The sequence below is a fragment of the Fulmarus glacialis genome, unplaced genomic scaffold, assembly GCF_000690835.1.
Source record: "Fulmarus glacialis isolate BGI_N327 unplaced genomic scaffold, ASM69083v1 scaffold5316, whole genome shotgun sequence".
Classification (NCBI taxonomy): Eukaryota; Metazoa; Chordata; class Aves; order Procellariiformes; family Procellariidae; genus Fulmarus; species Fulmarus glacialis.
In genome coordinates, this window is record NW_009216105.1 from 38,046 (window position 1) to 51,625 (window position 13,580).

General features: G+C 43.0%; 1 protein-coding gene across 1 annotated transcript in view; it reads right to left on the reverse strand.

Moving 5' to 3' along the window:
• Positions 1-13,220, reverse strand: part of TENM4 (teneurin transmembrane protein 4) — a gene marked incomplete at its 5' end in the record, with an annotated part of 46,058 nt that extends 32,838 nt beyond the window's left edge. The window contains 2 exons of the mRNA XM_009579161.1: positions 7,943-8,820; positions 13,065-13,220. Of these exons, the coding sequence (XP_009577456.1) occupies positions 7,943-8,820; positions 13,065-13,220 (1,034 nt within the window). The remainder of the gene's footprint in view (positions 1-7,942; positions 8,821-13,064) is intronic.
• Between the last annotated feature and the right edge of the window lie 360 nt (positions 13,221-13,580).

A 13,580-nucleotide genomic window follows, 5' to 3' on the forward strand; every position in this document is an offset into this window, starting at 1 on the left:
CAAAAGCCAGGATGGGGGCAGAGAGCTTGTTCATGTGATGGACATGGCTGCTATTTCCTTTAAGTGCTGAGTCAATGTCCAGTGAGTCATATGGTTTATCCTAGTTGAACGACGCTCAGCACCATGGTGAGAGTCAGCACAAAACCTATACTCCATGTAAGCCCTACTTACGTGCTCCAAAGCAAGCCTGAAAAACCTGTGGATACTCAGTTTAACAGCCCCAAGCAGCAGCAGACATTCAGCTCCTTAAACTCTATTCCTGGACATCCAGCTCCCAGCACCCTCACAAACGGTCCTCCAGCTCTCTGCTGGGCAAATATGCAATATATGCCAGTAACCTCTGCCCGTGCAAAATGGGTTAGAACAGCATGAAAAAAGAGCATGAAAGAGTATGATGGTGCCTAGACCTCTGTGCACACATTTTTCTTTTTAAGTCAAAATGAATAAGTACAATATGCATAATTTACAGTTATGTTTACAGCTGTAGAAAACTCACACTACAGGGGAGAACTTCACCAAGAGCAAGGACTTCCATTTGGGACTTTGGGTCCTGAGAAGCAAGGCTCGTTTTGGGCCAGAACAGTCTGGAATGGTGTGCTGGAATTGGTTTAAGATGTCTGCATGTGTACATTAGACTTTTGGCACCTCCTTAGTCACCCCATTAGCCTCCGTCAGAAGTAACCTGGACCATCTGTGTTTTCTGCATTTGCAAGAGCTGCTGCACCCCTGCCCAGCAGGGAGGCAGGGACCTTCCAACTGCTCACTTTGGAGGTGACAGCTCACCTATTTGCAGCTGCAAGGAGGTCAAGCCTTACAAAGGGAGAAATGCGAGAAGGTTCTACAATTAGACTATTCTCATTTTTATTATTATTTTTAATTGGTGGCAGATGAGGTGTAAAACACTCACGTCCAGACAGAAACTCCTTTTAGCACTGCGGTGGCAATGCAAAAGGAGGTGCTGGAAGCTAGTTAGCATGGACACACACAACACTTTCCTCTTGGCAAGCAGTTCCTTTTCTCTTTTCTGTTTTGCTCAGGACTGGAGCATTTTCCCCTTTTCCCTTGATTTAGATCACACAGCACATCCCTGATATCATCTATCACATACCCACAATCTCACAGGACACATTGGCTTGAAGGCTTCAACATCCCAAACAGATAACGTGCTTAAAAAAATTAAATCAGTTAAACGAGTTGGTTCCTTCTACCTCTGCTTTCAGCCCTATAAAGACACTTATAGGGCACATCCTCAGCTTGGAGACAAAGGCCAAGCAACCGGCTCTTATGTAGCTGCAGGTGCAGCCTGGTATTTGCAGTAAGATAAATCTCTCCTAGTCACCTCATTTTGCAGCTAAGCTGCATAGGCCTGTTTCCACAGTCTCGGGATTTAGGGGTGAGCCAGTTTTCATCACAGCCTAGGACTTCTGTGTTCTCCAAATGCTCTGACAGCACCGGAATTAAGGAAATACTGAAACACGGGAGCGCACACAGCAGCCACTCTGAGCAATGAATTCATCACCTGCTAACACAGCTGCTGCCTCCCATTCAAACCTGCTGCAAAGACTCAGCGCTTACAATTACAGTGACAATTATTAGGCCAGCGAAGGAAGCTGTTGCCATCCATTCCCAATTGGAAACGTATTTAGCTAAGGTTCAATGCACAGAATTAAAATGGTATTTGGTGCTTATGAGGCTTAATTGTTAGCTTGTAAACATTCAGAGCTTTCATTTATCACATTACCATTGTGTAGAGACCTGGGCCTTGGGAATTAAAGAGAGCATCCTAAGTACTGTCTATTCAGAAATCAATTCCTTGCCTGAGTCTCTGGGTTTCCTCATTTTAGCTTTTTCACATTTCATCAGCCTTTTAAAACTACAAGTCAAATAGATCGGAAAAAAATCACTATAATAATATTGCATTTAGTGCCAAAGTGTCCTAATGTACTTTGCAAACTATATTTTGCATGCGATTATACAGACATGCACCCGCCGCCTCTGAACAAGCTTGCCTCTTCACAATTTTTCAAACAACATTAAACACAACATTAAAAATAAATCTGTAACAGACAAACCGATACTACTCAAATATGTATGAAGGCAAGTCCTCTCCCTAATGACACAAGGCCAGGTTGCGGCCACTGTCTGCAGAATTTTCTGACTGCCCAAATGAGAAGAGGAAGATCTCTCTCTCTCTAGCTTTTATGATACTCCTAATTCCCTTGGTTCTCAACTAAACTCTGACACCAGGCATTCGTTTCAGGCCAGGCCAATGGGCTCAAAATGTGACCTCACAACTTAGCGAGAGTACTGGAGAAGTACTATTTTATCATGGCACTTACCAGAGTTTCACTGTAACTTCCTCAGAGGAACAACGATGAGAATTTAATTATTTTATCATGAAGAAATTGTGGAGCAAAGAAATCTCGCTAAAAGAGGAGGGAGAGCAAAAGCCAGAGGTGTTTCTCACACTCCAGTCTGCTGCAGGAGCAGAAAGAGACCCTCACTTGAACTGCTCTAAACCAAGGATGCCACCAAATCCCATAAAACTCAGTGTATGACCTGAGATATCATCAGGTGATAAAGGGATGTTATTAAAGCAGTAAGCTAGCTTTTCTCTGAGACAAGAGGTGGCTGCTCCTCTAAAGGTAATGTGTTATTTATCTCTGTTTTTGACTAAGAGAGACAAAATTGCAAAGCTTTTACGCCAAGGTTTTTACAAGGCAGACTGAGCCTGCACCTCACTGTGGGGTAGATGCTGACCACGATGCCCAGTTCTGCTACCAGACCAGGGCATCGGCTGGGGCAACAAACACTGCTGATGCTGGGGTGGGACCTCTACTGAGTCCTGGAGGTCGTTGGGAAGCCATCCAATGTCCTCCTGCATGCTCAGTCCAGCTGGCTCCTACCTTCCACCCATTACGGTGTGTGAGGTTTGGCAGAGTTTGGTTCTCTGTAAAACAGCATCCTACGTTACGGGTCAAAGCTCCCCTTACCACCCATCTGAAGATCTGGCTCTACGGTACCCTTCACCCTCCAGGCAGCTGTGAGCCACTTCTTGGGCAGTCCATGAAAAAGTTTTGAATTTCTGGGCTTGGCTGCAGTGATGTGTAAGTATTTCATTCTGTATGGGAGAATGTGACCTTGGAAACTAATTGGGGACACAAAGGACCTAAGCGAAAGAGCCTCATCTGGGCTAAATAATGCATAGAAGGTTTGACTTTGGCTCAGAGGGAAATTGAATTAACGTACAGTGATACCATCTCAATGAGCTAATCAAGATAATTGCCGTATTATTGATTTAAACAAATACATTAATAAGAATTTCCGGATTCTGAAGTAGATAAACAGCAACTGCTAAGAAACTTTGTAAAGGCTGGTAGCAATTTTTTCAGGTCAAGTGAAAAAGCAGCAACAACAAAGCAGCAAGTTGTCACACAGCATCCTTTGTCTTTGACTTGAGGAGTTGAACAACAAGAAGCTGTTCCCCTGGCAGAGTTTCCAGATCAACTTCCCTTGCTGCTGATTATCACTGTCACAGGTTCAATGGGGAGGCAAGTCTTTAATCCAGTTACTGGACGGGCTGAGCTGCACTGCATTAATTGACAGCAAATGTCAAGCCCTCTGCAGAGGCAGAGAAGGTATATATAATGCTAAAACCCTCAAAGAAGTCCTAGATCGGCCTTTGGGGGACAGGCTAATTACTGCAGGGAGTTAAGTTTCAGTCTCAAAGGAAAGAGAAACTGCACAGCATTATATACTGAACCTTACTCAGCGCTAAACCCCATAAAGCAGGATTGTTACCGCAGGCTTTGGTGTAAGATGTGTGAAAGGAAGAGCTGTAAGTGCTGTGAGCAAGTCTGCCACCGCCTGAAGACAGCGCCCGTCTCCTTCCCCTACAGAAATGAAGGGACAATGTGCCAGCCCAGGCTGAACTCTTGGAGGACCTGGATTCCCTGGTGTGCCCTGGAGATGGACCTCAACATATCCCGCCTCCTCCTCTCCTCTCCAGAGTCACACCAACGCGGCCATATGTCACAGCTCTTTGCAGCCTTATGATAAAGGCTGAGAAATGCCCTGGTAAGAGCAACAACTGAAGGAGAATCAGAGATGCTGGACATGTACACACGTAGCGTTGCCACTCTTGCAACACCATTGCTCTTTCATGTTGGGTGTCTGGTTTATGGTCCTCTGTAGGCAGTCAGGTAAAGGTAAATCTTATAAGGACGTTCTTCATGGGGCCACTGGTGCAGTGTAAACTTGCCAGGTGAATTTATGTTTACTCTTAACTTTTTAAACAGTGGTGTCCAGCCTGCCCTGGCCCATAAACAACTATTATGTGCTGTGAGAAACATGAAGATTTTCCTCCGAGTCAGATTTGATGTCTTTATTTATTTCCTTGGCCACGAGCAAAACAGAAATATGAGCTTCACCTTCCCCCTCAGCCAGGACTGAAAACTACTCAGAGCACCTTCCAGTAGCTCATGATCAGAGAGTTTCTCTAAATCACTTAAACTTCTCCAATGTAATTTTCCTGATGTTCCGATACAGAAACCAATGACCTGAAGGTATTGAATGCTGATTTGGTTTACACCATCTTCTTCATCTTCTCGGATATCAAAGCACTTAGATTTCACCCTGACATGCCTGCACTCATCCCTGCAGTTTGTGTTTGACTCATGCAAATCTTCTGTCTGGTGAGAATATATCTTAAGAAAGGCATCCAGAGTCATGATCTAAGATACCAAGAAATGGAGAATATACTGCTTCTTATGGTTGGTTGCTCTACCGGTTAGGTAATCTCAGCCTTAAAAAACTCATGCCTTCCTGTCAACTTGAATGTCGCTAGCTTTGCTTTCCAGCCCCTTACCCTTCTCAGCCCTTTCTCTGCTAGACTGAGTCCCTCTGTAAGTGATAGTTTTGTGCTGACATGCTAGTGTGATCTAGCCACTTCCCAGTCTCCTTCATGTTAAGATAAATAGATCAAGTCGTCTTAGTTCTCCAGCATAAAGCATTTTCTCCCCACAGATGCACTTTTCTAGTATTTTTCTGCACAGCCTTCGATTTTTACTGTCCTTCATAAACTGCAAACATCAGAACTGACAGTATCAGTCTCATCAATGCTGTACAGGGATAAAATCAGCTTTGCACTACCCACTACAAGTAGAGTGGGATGAGTACACGTATTCATTTTGTTTGTCCATCCAAGCAACAAGTTAGACAGATTCGCCATGGAATTACGCTGAGAATCACACTGGATGACTTGATGCTTTGCTCACGACAACCTGTGAGAGTCAATGCTCACCCCAGTTCTTTAGCTGTGGCCTGTTACATGTGTACCCTGGCACTAGACTGTGTAAGACCATATTTTGTTTAAACGAAATCTATTTTATCAAGCAATGTAAGTATCTCACCTTTATGTATTAATCTTCTTTTATCAGTTCTGATTTTACATTTTTTCCCAGATTATGCATGTAAACCCTGGGTAGAGTCAATCCCTGCCAATTCACCCGAAACAACCCCGTTGGGCGATTCCCTATTGCTGATTACCTTTTGAGAACTATCACAGAGCAAGTTCTTGAGCCATTTGGTATGTACTTTGCACAGCTGAGAAGAGCGGACTGATCTGCTTTCCAAGTCCCTACTGTACAGGTTAGGACAGGATCACATAGGACAGGACAGGACAGGACAGGATAGGATGAAGAGTGACAGTCTCCGATTCAAGCAAGGAAGATTTAGATTGAGCATGCTAAAAAAGCTTTCCAACAATAACAATAAGATAGGTAAATACATTGTTATCACTAGCAATATTCATGAATAACTTAGATGACTTTGGTAGGATCCATTTGACCAAATTGTAGACATCTGCAATGTAAGCATCTGTATCTGAGCTAATCATTCTGGACTAGCTTTACAGAGAGAAACTTTCAGAATACAACTCATCTCATCTCATCCTAAAGCAGATACCTGACATATCTCATAAGAAACTCACCTTGAAAGTGCCTGTTTCTCTCCATTGCCTATGAAGGGAGGCTGAGGTGACTAATTCAGATATAGACTTTTACCCTGTAGTTGTATAAAGTTGCATCAGAATCTGTCAGGAACAGTTAAATAGAGATAACTGATCTCTACTGGATGAGTTTGGATGAGTTATCTCTGAAGACACATTCCCAATTCTATTTTCAGTGATGCTGTGCTATCATATAGTGCTGACTCGCTCTAGTCAAGATTTCCGTAGTCTAACCACTGGAGAATACTGTCTTCCATTTAGCTCTAAAAAGCTTTCTTATGACTCTTCTGAAGTGCATAAAAGGACCAGAATGATGACTTTCACAAATGCTCTATTTTGTTGGATAGCAAGAAATAATGGATCACTGTTATAAACATATCCACAGAGTAAGTTAGATTTTAGCTTCTGTCTCATTTTATCTCCTTTATATTTTCAGTCACACTTTTAAATAAAAGTATATGTTTGAGGTATAAATCTGACCATTACTAGCTGTAATGTTTAGTTTGCTTCACTGTCCGTGGCTACATCTGTTTTCAAGCACAGGAACTATCAGGTTCTCTGCAAAAAGAAAATACCTCCTTGATTTAGCACAATGGTCTTGACAATATAGCAGGCTTCCACTCCTATAGAGTAAAACACCCTATCTTTCCTCCCCAAAGCCTCCCTCAAGCAAATGCAATGTAAGAGATGGAAGGGTACTAACTTTGATTCACTGAGGAATATTGCTATAGTAATTGCAAGCAGAACATTGATGGAATGCAAATAACCTTTCAAAAGATTCATCACAGAGTTTCCATCAGTTCTTTTTGAGGCAGGAGCAGAAATAGGGAGTATTAAGCAAAGAAATTTGAAACTGGGCCTGGAACAATTTAAAGAAAGAAGCAAAGCAACTGCATGTCTAACACACGAATACGTGGGTTTAGCCAGCTTTCCTTCCCTGAGTCTTTTTTTTTTTTACAGTTTTTTTCTTTGTAATCTTGAGAACTGTCTATTCTAGCCAAATTGGACTCTTACAATGGGTCTATTATTATGGTAGCTGAACACTTCCATGTAACCATTCAAACCATATGGGAAATTTTGCACTGAAAGGAGCATTTCAGAGAGGCTAGACTTGAAAATAAAAATGAAACTAAGGAAGAGGGAGGGGAAAGGGTTCTCAACAGCAGGATGAATTTGCAGACCATCCTTCTAGATGCTGTTCATTGAGTTATCTGTCTTTTTCCTATTTGATATCAGAAGTGTGTTGTCTTCATGGTATTTATAAGCAGGGAATTGCTAACAGTAATACAGAAAAGAAGTACAAATCTTCAAGTCACTGCCATCTCTGGGTTTTTCAATGCATCCTGTCTTTTCTCTGCTCAGAAATTCTTTGGGGCTGGTCTTGAACAGTCCTGAGACTGTTTTTACTCCTTAGTGAGGCCAATTACAACAATAGAAACTGAGCAGTCCATTAATTACAGAATCGTTTTCTGAGCAAGCTGTCATTACTCATTGTCGGTTGTCATTCTACATCAGCCATTTCAAACAAGCTCAAAAAAGACACTGCAGCATAGGAAGTAGGTGAAAAGCTGCAAAAAAGAGGATCTGATGGAACTTTCACACTTCCAAGGCTTTCAAAGCCAAGAAAAATTCTCCGACATGCAACCTAAATCCCCAGTCCCAACTAAGTTAAGGAGAACCAGGCGTCCAAATTACTTAGCTGATTTAGAAAAACTCAGCAGAAACTCTGTCTGACTCTTGACTTGGTAGAGAGAGCTTATTCAAACTCTAATGCGCTTACTTCCAGTATTTAGTGTTTGTGTGAGATGTAACATTCTCTGTTCTGGCCATTTTATATGGACAATAATTCTGCCCAGGGAATTACACTCTATCAACCCCGCATGGTTCAGAGAACCCAGAATAAAGTCAGCAGCACAATATGCGTAATATACTTACTCATAAAACGTTGTCCAACCATTTTCATTGCTTTTAGTGGCAAGGAGACCGGAATTGCCGTGGTATGTCATCATGGCCACTTCATGCCCCTGTGTTGTTACACTCTTGAGTGCGCTGTTGGTACCAATTGTCACCCAGTAGACTTGGCCATCAGGCACTACCAGCCAGAGGGGCATCCCTGTGGAATCTCTTCGGATATTCACTAAGTTGCCATTATTGTCAGTGATCAGGGTTATATCTCCATCTCCGGAATAAGTAAAATTGTAAAGGTAATCTCCAGTGGTAAGGCTCTGAGTATAAAGGTGCTTACCACTGGTGTCAAACAAGTAGAGTTCCTGGTCTATGGGTGAAGACAACTCATATAGATTTTGTGTGTTGAGGAATGGTTTGTTTTTCCGAATAAAGCGGATTCGGATATTTCCAAGATCAGCAACATACAGCTCCCCATCTGCACACACCGCAAGGGAGGATGGCGCATTGAGTTTGGCATCCTTGGCATAGCCATCGTCCCCCGAGAAGCAGTCACAGTTAGCATCGTTCTTGCAGTCACAGCTGCTTGGCGCACCGGCAACGAGAGAGATCTCTCCATTGGTGGTGACCTGCCTGATGCGGTTGATCTTCTTCTCATCGGTCTCAGCAATATACAGGACCCCATTATGTGAGACGGCCAGGGCGGCAGCAGACTCCAGGGTGGCGTGGATTGCCACCTTGCTAAGGAGAAAGTGATCCATGCCCGGCACCTGGCAATGCATGGGCCTCCCTGCCACGATGCGCACTTGGTGGTTCTCAGATATCTGTAACACAACGTTATTGTCGAGCACATACAGCGAATTATCCATCGGACTGACTGCCAGATCCGTGGGCCATTCTAGACGAACCTTAATGGTAAAACAACACAAGGAAATTATTATAGCAAGACCTTTTTTCACTGCATGAATGCTATAAATCAATTGCAATGAGGATGTTTCAACATGAATTAAAGGGAGAAAGGGTAAAAGAAACACAACTAATTATTTGTGCTGGTTGACAGCCGGCTGAACATGAGCCGGCAGTGTGCCCAGGTGGCCAAGAAGGCAAATGGCATCCTGGCCTGTATCAGAAATAGTGTGGCCAGCAGGAGTAGGGAGGTGATCGTGCCCCTGTACTCGGACCTGGTGAGGCCGCACCTCGAATCCTGTGTTCAGTTTTGGGCCCCTCACTCCAAGAAGGACATTGAGGTGCTGGAGCGTGTCCAGAGAAGGGCAACGAAGCTGGTGAAGGGCCTGGAGCACAAGTCTGATGAGGAGCGGCTGAGGGAACTGGGGCTGTTTAGCCTGGAGAACAGGAGGCGGAGGGGAGACCTCATCGTGCTCTACAACTCCCTGAAAGGAGGTTGTAGCCAGGTGGGGGTTGGTCTCTTCTCCCAAGTAACCAGCGATAGGATGAGAGGAAATGGCCTCAAGTTGCGCCAAGGGAGGTTTAGACTGGACATTAGGAAAAATTTCCTTACTGAAAGAGTGGTCAGGCCTTGGAACAGGCTGCCCAGGGAAGTGGTGGAGTCCCCATCCCTGGAGGTATTTAAAAGACGTGTAGATGAGGAGCTTAGGGACATGGTTTAGTGGGCACGGTGGTGTTGGGTTAACGGTTGGACTCGATGATCTTACAGGTCTTTTCCAACCTTAATGATTCTCTGATTCTATGATTCTATGATTACTGCTTGGTACGGTGGCCACAGAGGACACAGTCCTGGTGTCAGCGAGGGGGCTTAGCTCTTGCTCTGCACCGTGGTTTCTCTCTGCTTCTTCACCTCATCGTGAGGTGTCAGAGACCATGAGAAGGGGCATCAGTGCCCAGGGAACGCAGGAGTAAACAGGAAGACCCAAAGATTCAAGTGGGATTTCCCCTCTCCAAACCATTCTATGCTCTTTGAATTGATGGAGCCTGGACCTGATAGCAGAGACCTGGGATTGGGAATTTTGTTGCATGAAGTGCTATGAAATCAGTCAAACACCACAATGATCCTTTTACTAAAGGATTTTCCAGACAAGTGGCCCAGCTCCTCTGGGTAAATGACAAGGAGGGATAGACATAAAACTGGCAGCTGTGTCGGCATGTGTGTATGTCCAAGTTATAACCACCTATTTTCTGCTTGATGCTGCAAAAATGCAAAACAGGAATTCATAAGAAATTCAGGCAATTCAATTCGTAGAATAAAATACTTGTGTCTTCACAGTGGTTTTCACATTTGTTTGAGCATAATGGAGGAATGGGTTCAATTAATAGTGACAGATCACAGTTCTACACTGATAATCCATATACACAAATAAACTGAAAAAAGTTATTTTTGTCCTAACACCACAAGTGAGTGAGCACTAGAAGGTCTCAATTTCTGCTCTGCTTCTGCAAGACACTGTCTCTTCAAGTGAGTCTACTCTTTTAGTTGCCAAACCTAAGAAACCTGTACCAACAGAATTCAGGATCATTTATTTTTTTACAAAGGACTGTAAATGAGCATTTTAAAAATTATTTTATTTTACTTCAGGTTTATACAAAAAAATGTCAATGTTGTGCTGATGGGAACCAGCCAATGCTTAAATGTTTTCCTAACGGCGCATCTTCCCCATAGTGGCGATATGAAGGCTGATTGTAAACGAACAATTGTGAAGAATGATCTTGGTCACCTCCAGCCAGGCTTTAAAATAGATTTTCAGCTAGTTAGAAAGAATAGCTATTCTGCGTGTATACACCCTTTCAGTTAGCCAGGCAACTCTAAGTTAGAGCAGATGGACTTGATATCTCACGGTTAACTAAGAAACTGGCCACTTTGTGCCATTCTCCCCGCTGCTCTGTTTTTTTTTATCTGGACCCAACAGTGAGATGTCTGGGATCTGGGCACACTCAAGGCTGTGCAATTCCAGGATCTCCCTGTTTCTTTGCTGCAAACCTTCCTCTCCCACAGTCCATCTCAGCTGCTGCTGCTTCTCATTTGTCTGAGGTGACTAAGTTTGGGGGGAGTATTTTGCATCTATAAGGTGACAACCTTATTGGAAGGAAGAGGAGTAGATACCAGCAGGCTCAAATCCATCAAACCATCTCTCACTGTGGTTTTATTTAAAACCAAGGACAAGAAGAGACCAGGTAAGATCTAGAGGAACACAAGAGATTCCTATTTTTAAAGCCTGTAGTTGAACATCTCTGCCACTGCCATGCTTTGCTTTTGATGCTTCTATTCATGTTTAAATCTCTTTTCAACTTTTTTTTTTTTTTTAAAAGAACATCAGATGCAAGGTATTTAGTGCATTGTGCCTTCTAATGGCTGGGCTTGTGAAGCTTATTTCCATGGCTAAGCAGTGTGCTGAGCTCTACCTAGTCTGATTCTCTGTTTGCAAAATCTCCTTCCTTTTCTCAGCTCCTGGCCTATTTTAACCCTTCCTGTAGTAAAACATTATAGCCTGTGGTTTTCTCTTTAATAATGCATGCCTCCATCCCTTCCAGTGGTCTTTAAGCTCTGCAGCCTTGAGTTAGCATCAAGAGCAGAGTTTATTCTGAACTGACAAGGGAATTTTCAATTTCTTAAAAACCATTCCTTGTCAACATTGGCAGCTAAATATTTCATGTCCTCATGTCCCAGGGAGCCTCAGGGACCTGACAGAAAAGACCCTTCTAACCACCGTAAATGATGAAAAGCTACTTCCCAAGCCGAGTTTTGTTTGGGTTGTTGTTTTTTTTTTTTTAAATTCAACTTGTCTTCGGTGCATCTGTCCAGAACAGTATCAGTTAATCTGCCCATCACAGTACAGGTTAATCTAAAAATGGCTCCTGTCATTTTATGAACAGAAAGAGTGAGTCTTCAGCTGATACATTTTAGCTCATCTCAGAAGTGTTTAAATATGACATTGGTATACATACAAGTCACATAACCTTGAAGAAAATTGTTTTTAAAGCCTGAATCCACAATGGTCTTGTGGTAACTGCCCCTGAAATTCAGATAAAGAAAAAACTAAGCCTGTAAGATGAGAAACATACTACAAGATGGCCTTTAACCAGCAAAATTTGCTTCTATAGAAGGCATGAGATCTTTTAAACTCATAATTTCAGCTTGTTCATAAATTGAGGACAGTGGGAACCTGTTGCAAAGAAGCAAGAATAATCTTTTCAATTAGAGGGAAAAACAAGAAGAACAGATTCCATATGGGAGCACGGAAATTATCTAGGTAGTTACAAAAAGGAAACCCCATTGACTTCTATTGTGGCTGAATAACAGTACTTAGCACTCCAGCTATCATCTATATTTTCATAAGAGAGGGCAACATTCCTCTTAGCCAGGCAAACAACAAGTGGCACAAAGGTTTCAGAGGATATTCTCTCTAAACTGGCACAATTTGACAGGTTGGCCAGTGCCCCACAAAATCGAGTGCTGGGCTGCAACAGATTTCTCTTCTGTGCCATCCAGAAGTAAAGCAATCATCAAACTGAGATTTCTTTTTACCTCTCTCTTTTTTTTTTTTCCTCTCCACCTTTAAGCAGCAGGACTTAAAAGCCCAGCATGATGGTAGCTGCAACCAATTTGCAATCTGATGCAATTCAAGACTCTTGTTTTCCTGCTGTTGCTAATTTTGGCACCACAGCCTCCAATCAGTATTTCCTAGATGTTAATTTGGTTCAGGTCTAAAATTGTGCTGGGCCAAATTAGGATGGGGGGAAGCAAAGAAAAAAACCCATGGTTAGCTAAGTTGTTATAACAGAGCATGGCGTATAGCCCTACTAAAGTGAGTACAGCTGCCTGGCCTTTTTAGTTTAAAGCAACTAGTTTCTTGAGAAATTAGCCCAATGAAACCTGCCTTCCCAGGAATCTGTGTCTCTCAGCTGATTGGGAGCTCTGACAAAAGTCTATTCTGTGGCTGGGACATCTTTAAAATCTCTCTGCCCGGAGATCTCTGAGTTAGGTCAGTTAGGTCTTTCCTTCAGTCTTTATAGGATTTTTCTTTTTGACCCAGTCATTTTCATATCACAAAATATGTAAAGATGTAATTCTCCTTGAGCTTTTACCTCTTTGTCAAACCTGGGGAGGCACACAGACATGCAGATAGGGTAAAGGCATAGGCTTCTATTCTGTAGAAACCCAACCAAAACATGGTCTTACCTGAGAAATGTCCATGACAGAGTCACAGCTGAGAGGCCGAGCAGATGTCAAATCATTGGAACCCAACACAGTTGAGATGATCCCATTCTGATCAATCCGCCTGATCATAGTACCATCCACAAAGTAAATCAGCCCAAACTTGTCCACGGTGATGCCTGGGGAGGGAAAAAGCAGGACAGTCAGAAAGGAACAACAACCCGACGATTATGAGATGAATGGAAGCCGACGCCTGGTTTGACGCTCATGCAAGAGTAAGACTGCTGGTTTGGTTGGGAGCAATATATTTTATGGCATTCGAAAGGGATGAGAGTTGGAACATGCGGGAGTTCTGGTTATCAGGAGCTTTGAACTGGCACCATTCCACCGAAGGCACTTCCAACAGGCCCATGATGCAATTTAGAAATCCCTGCTCCCTTCTGGAAAAGGGCATGGCATTCAGTGAACCGCTGAAAGGAAAAGGTTTTCTAATAACTACGTGTCTTGCATGTTCAGAAACATGGTGTTATTGCTCATGGT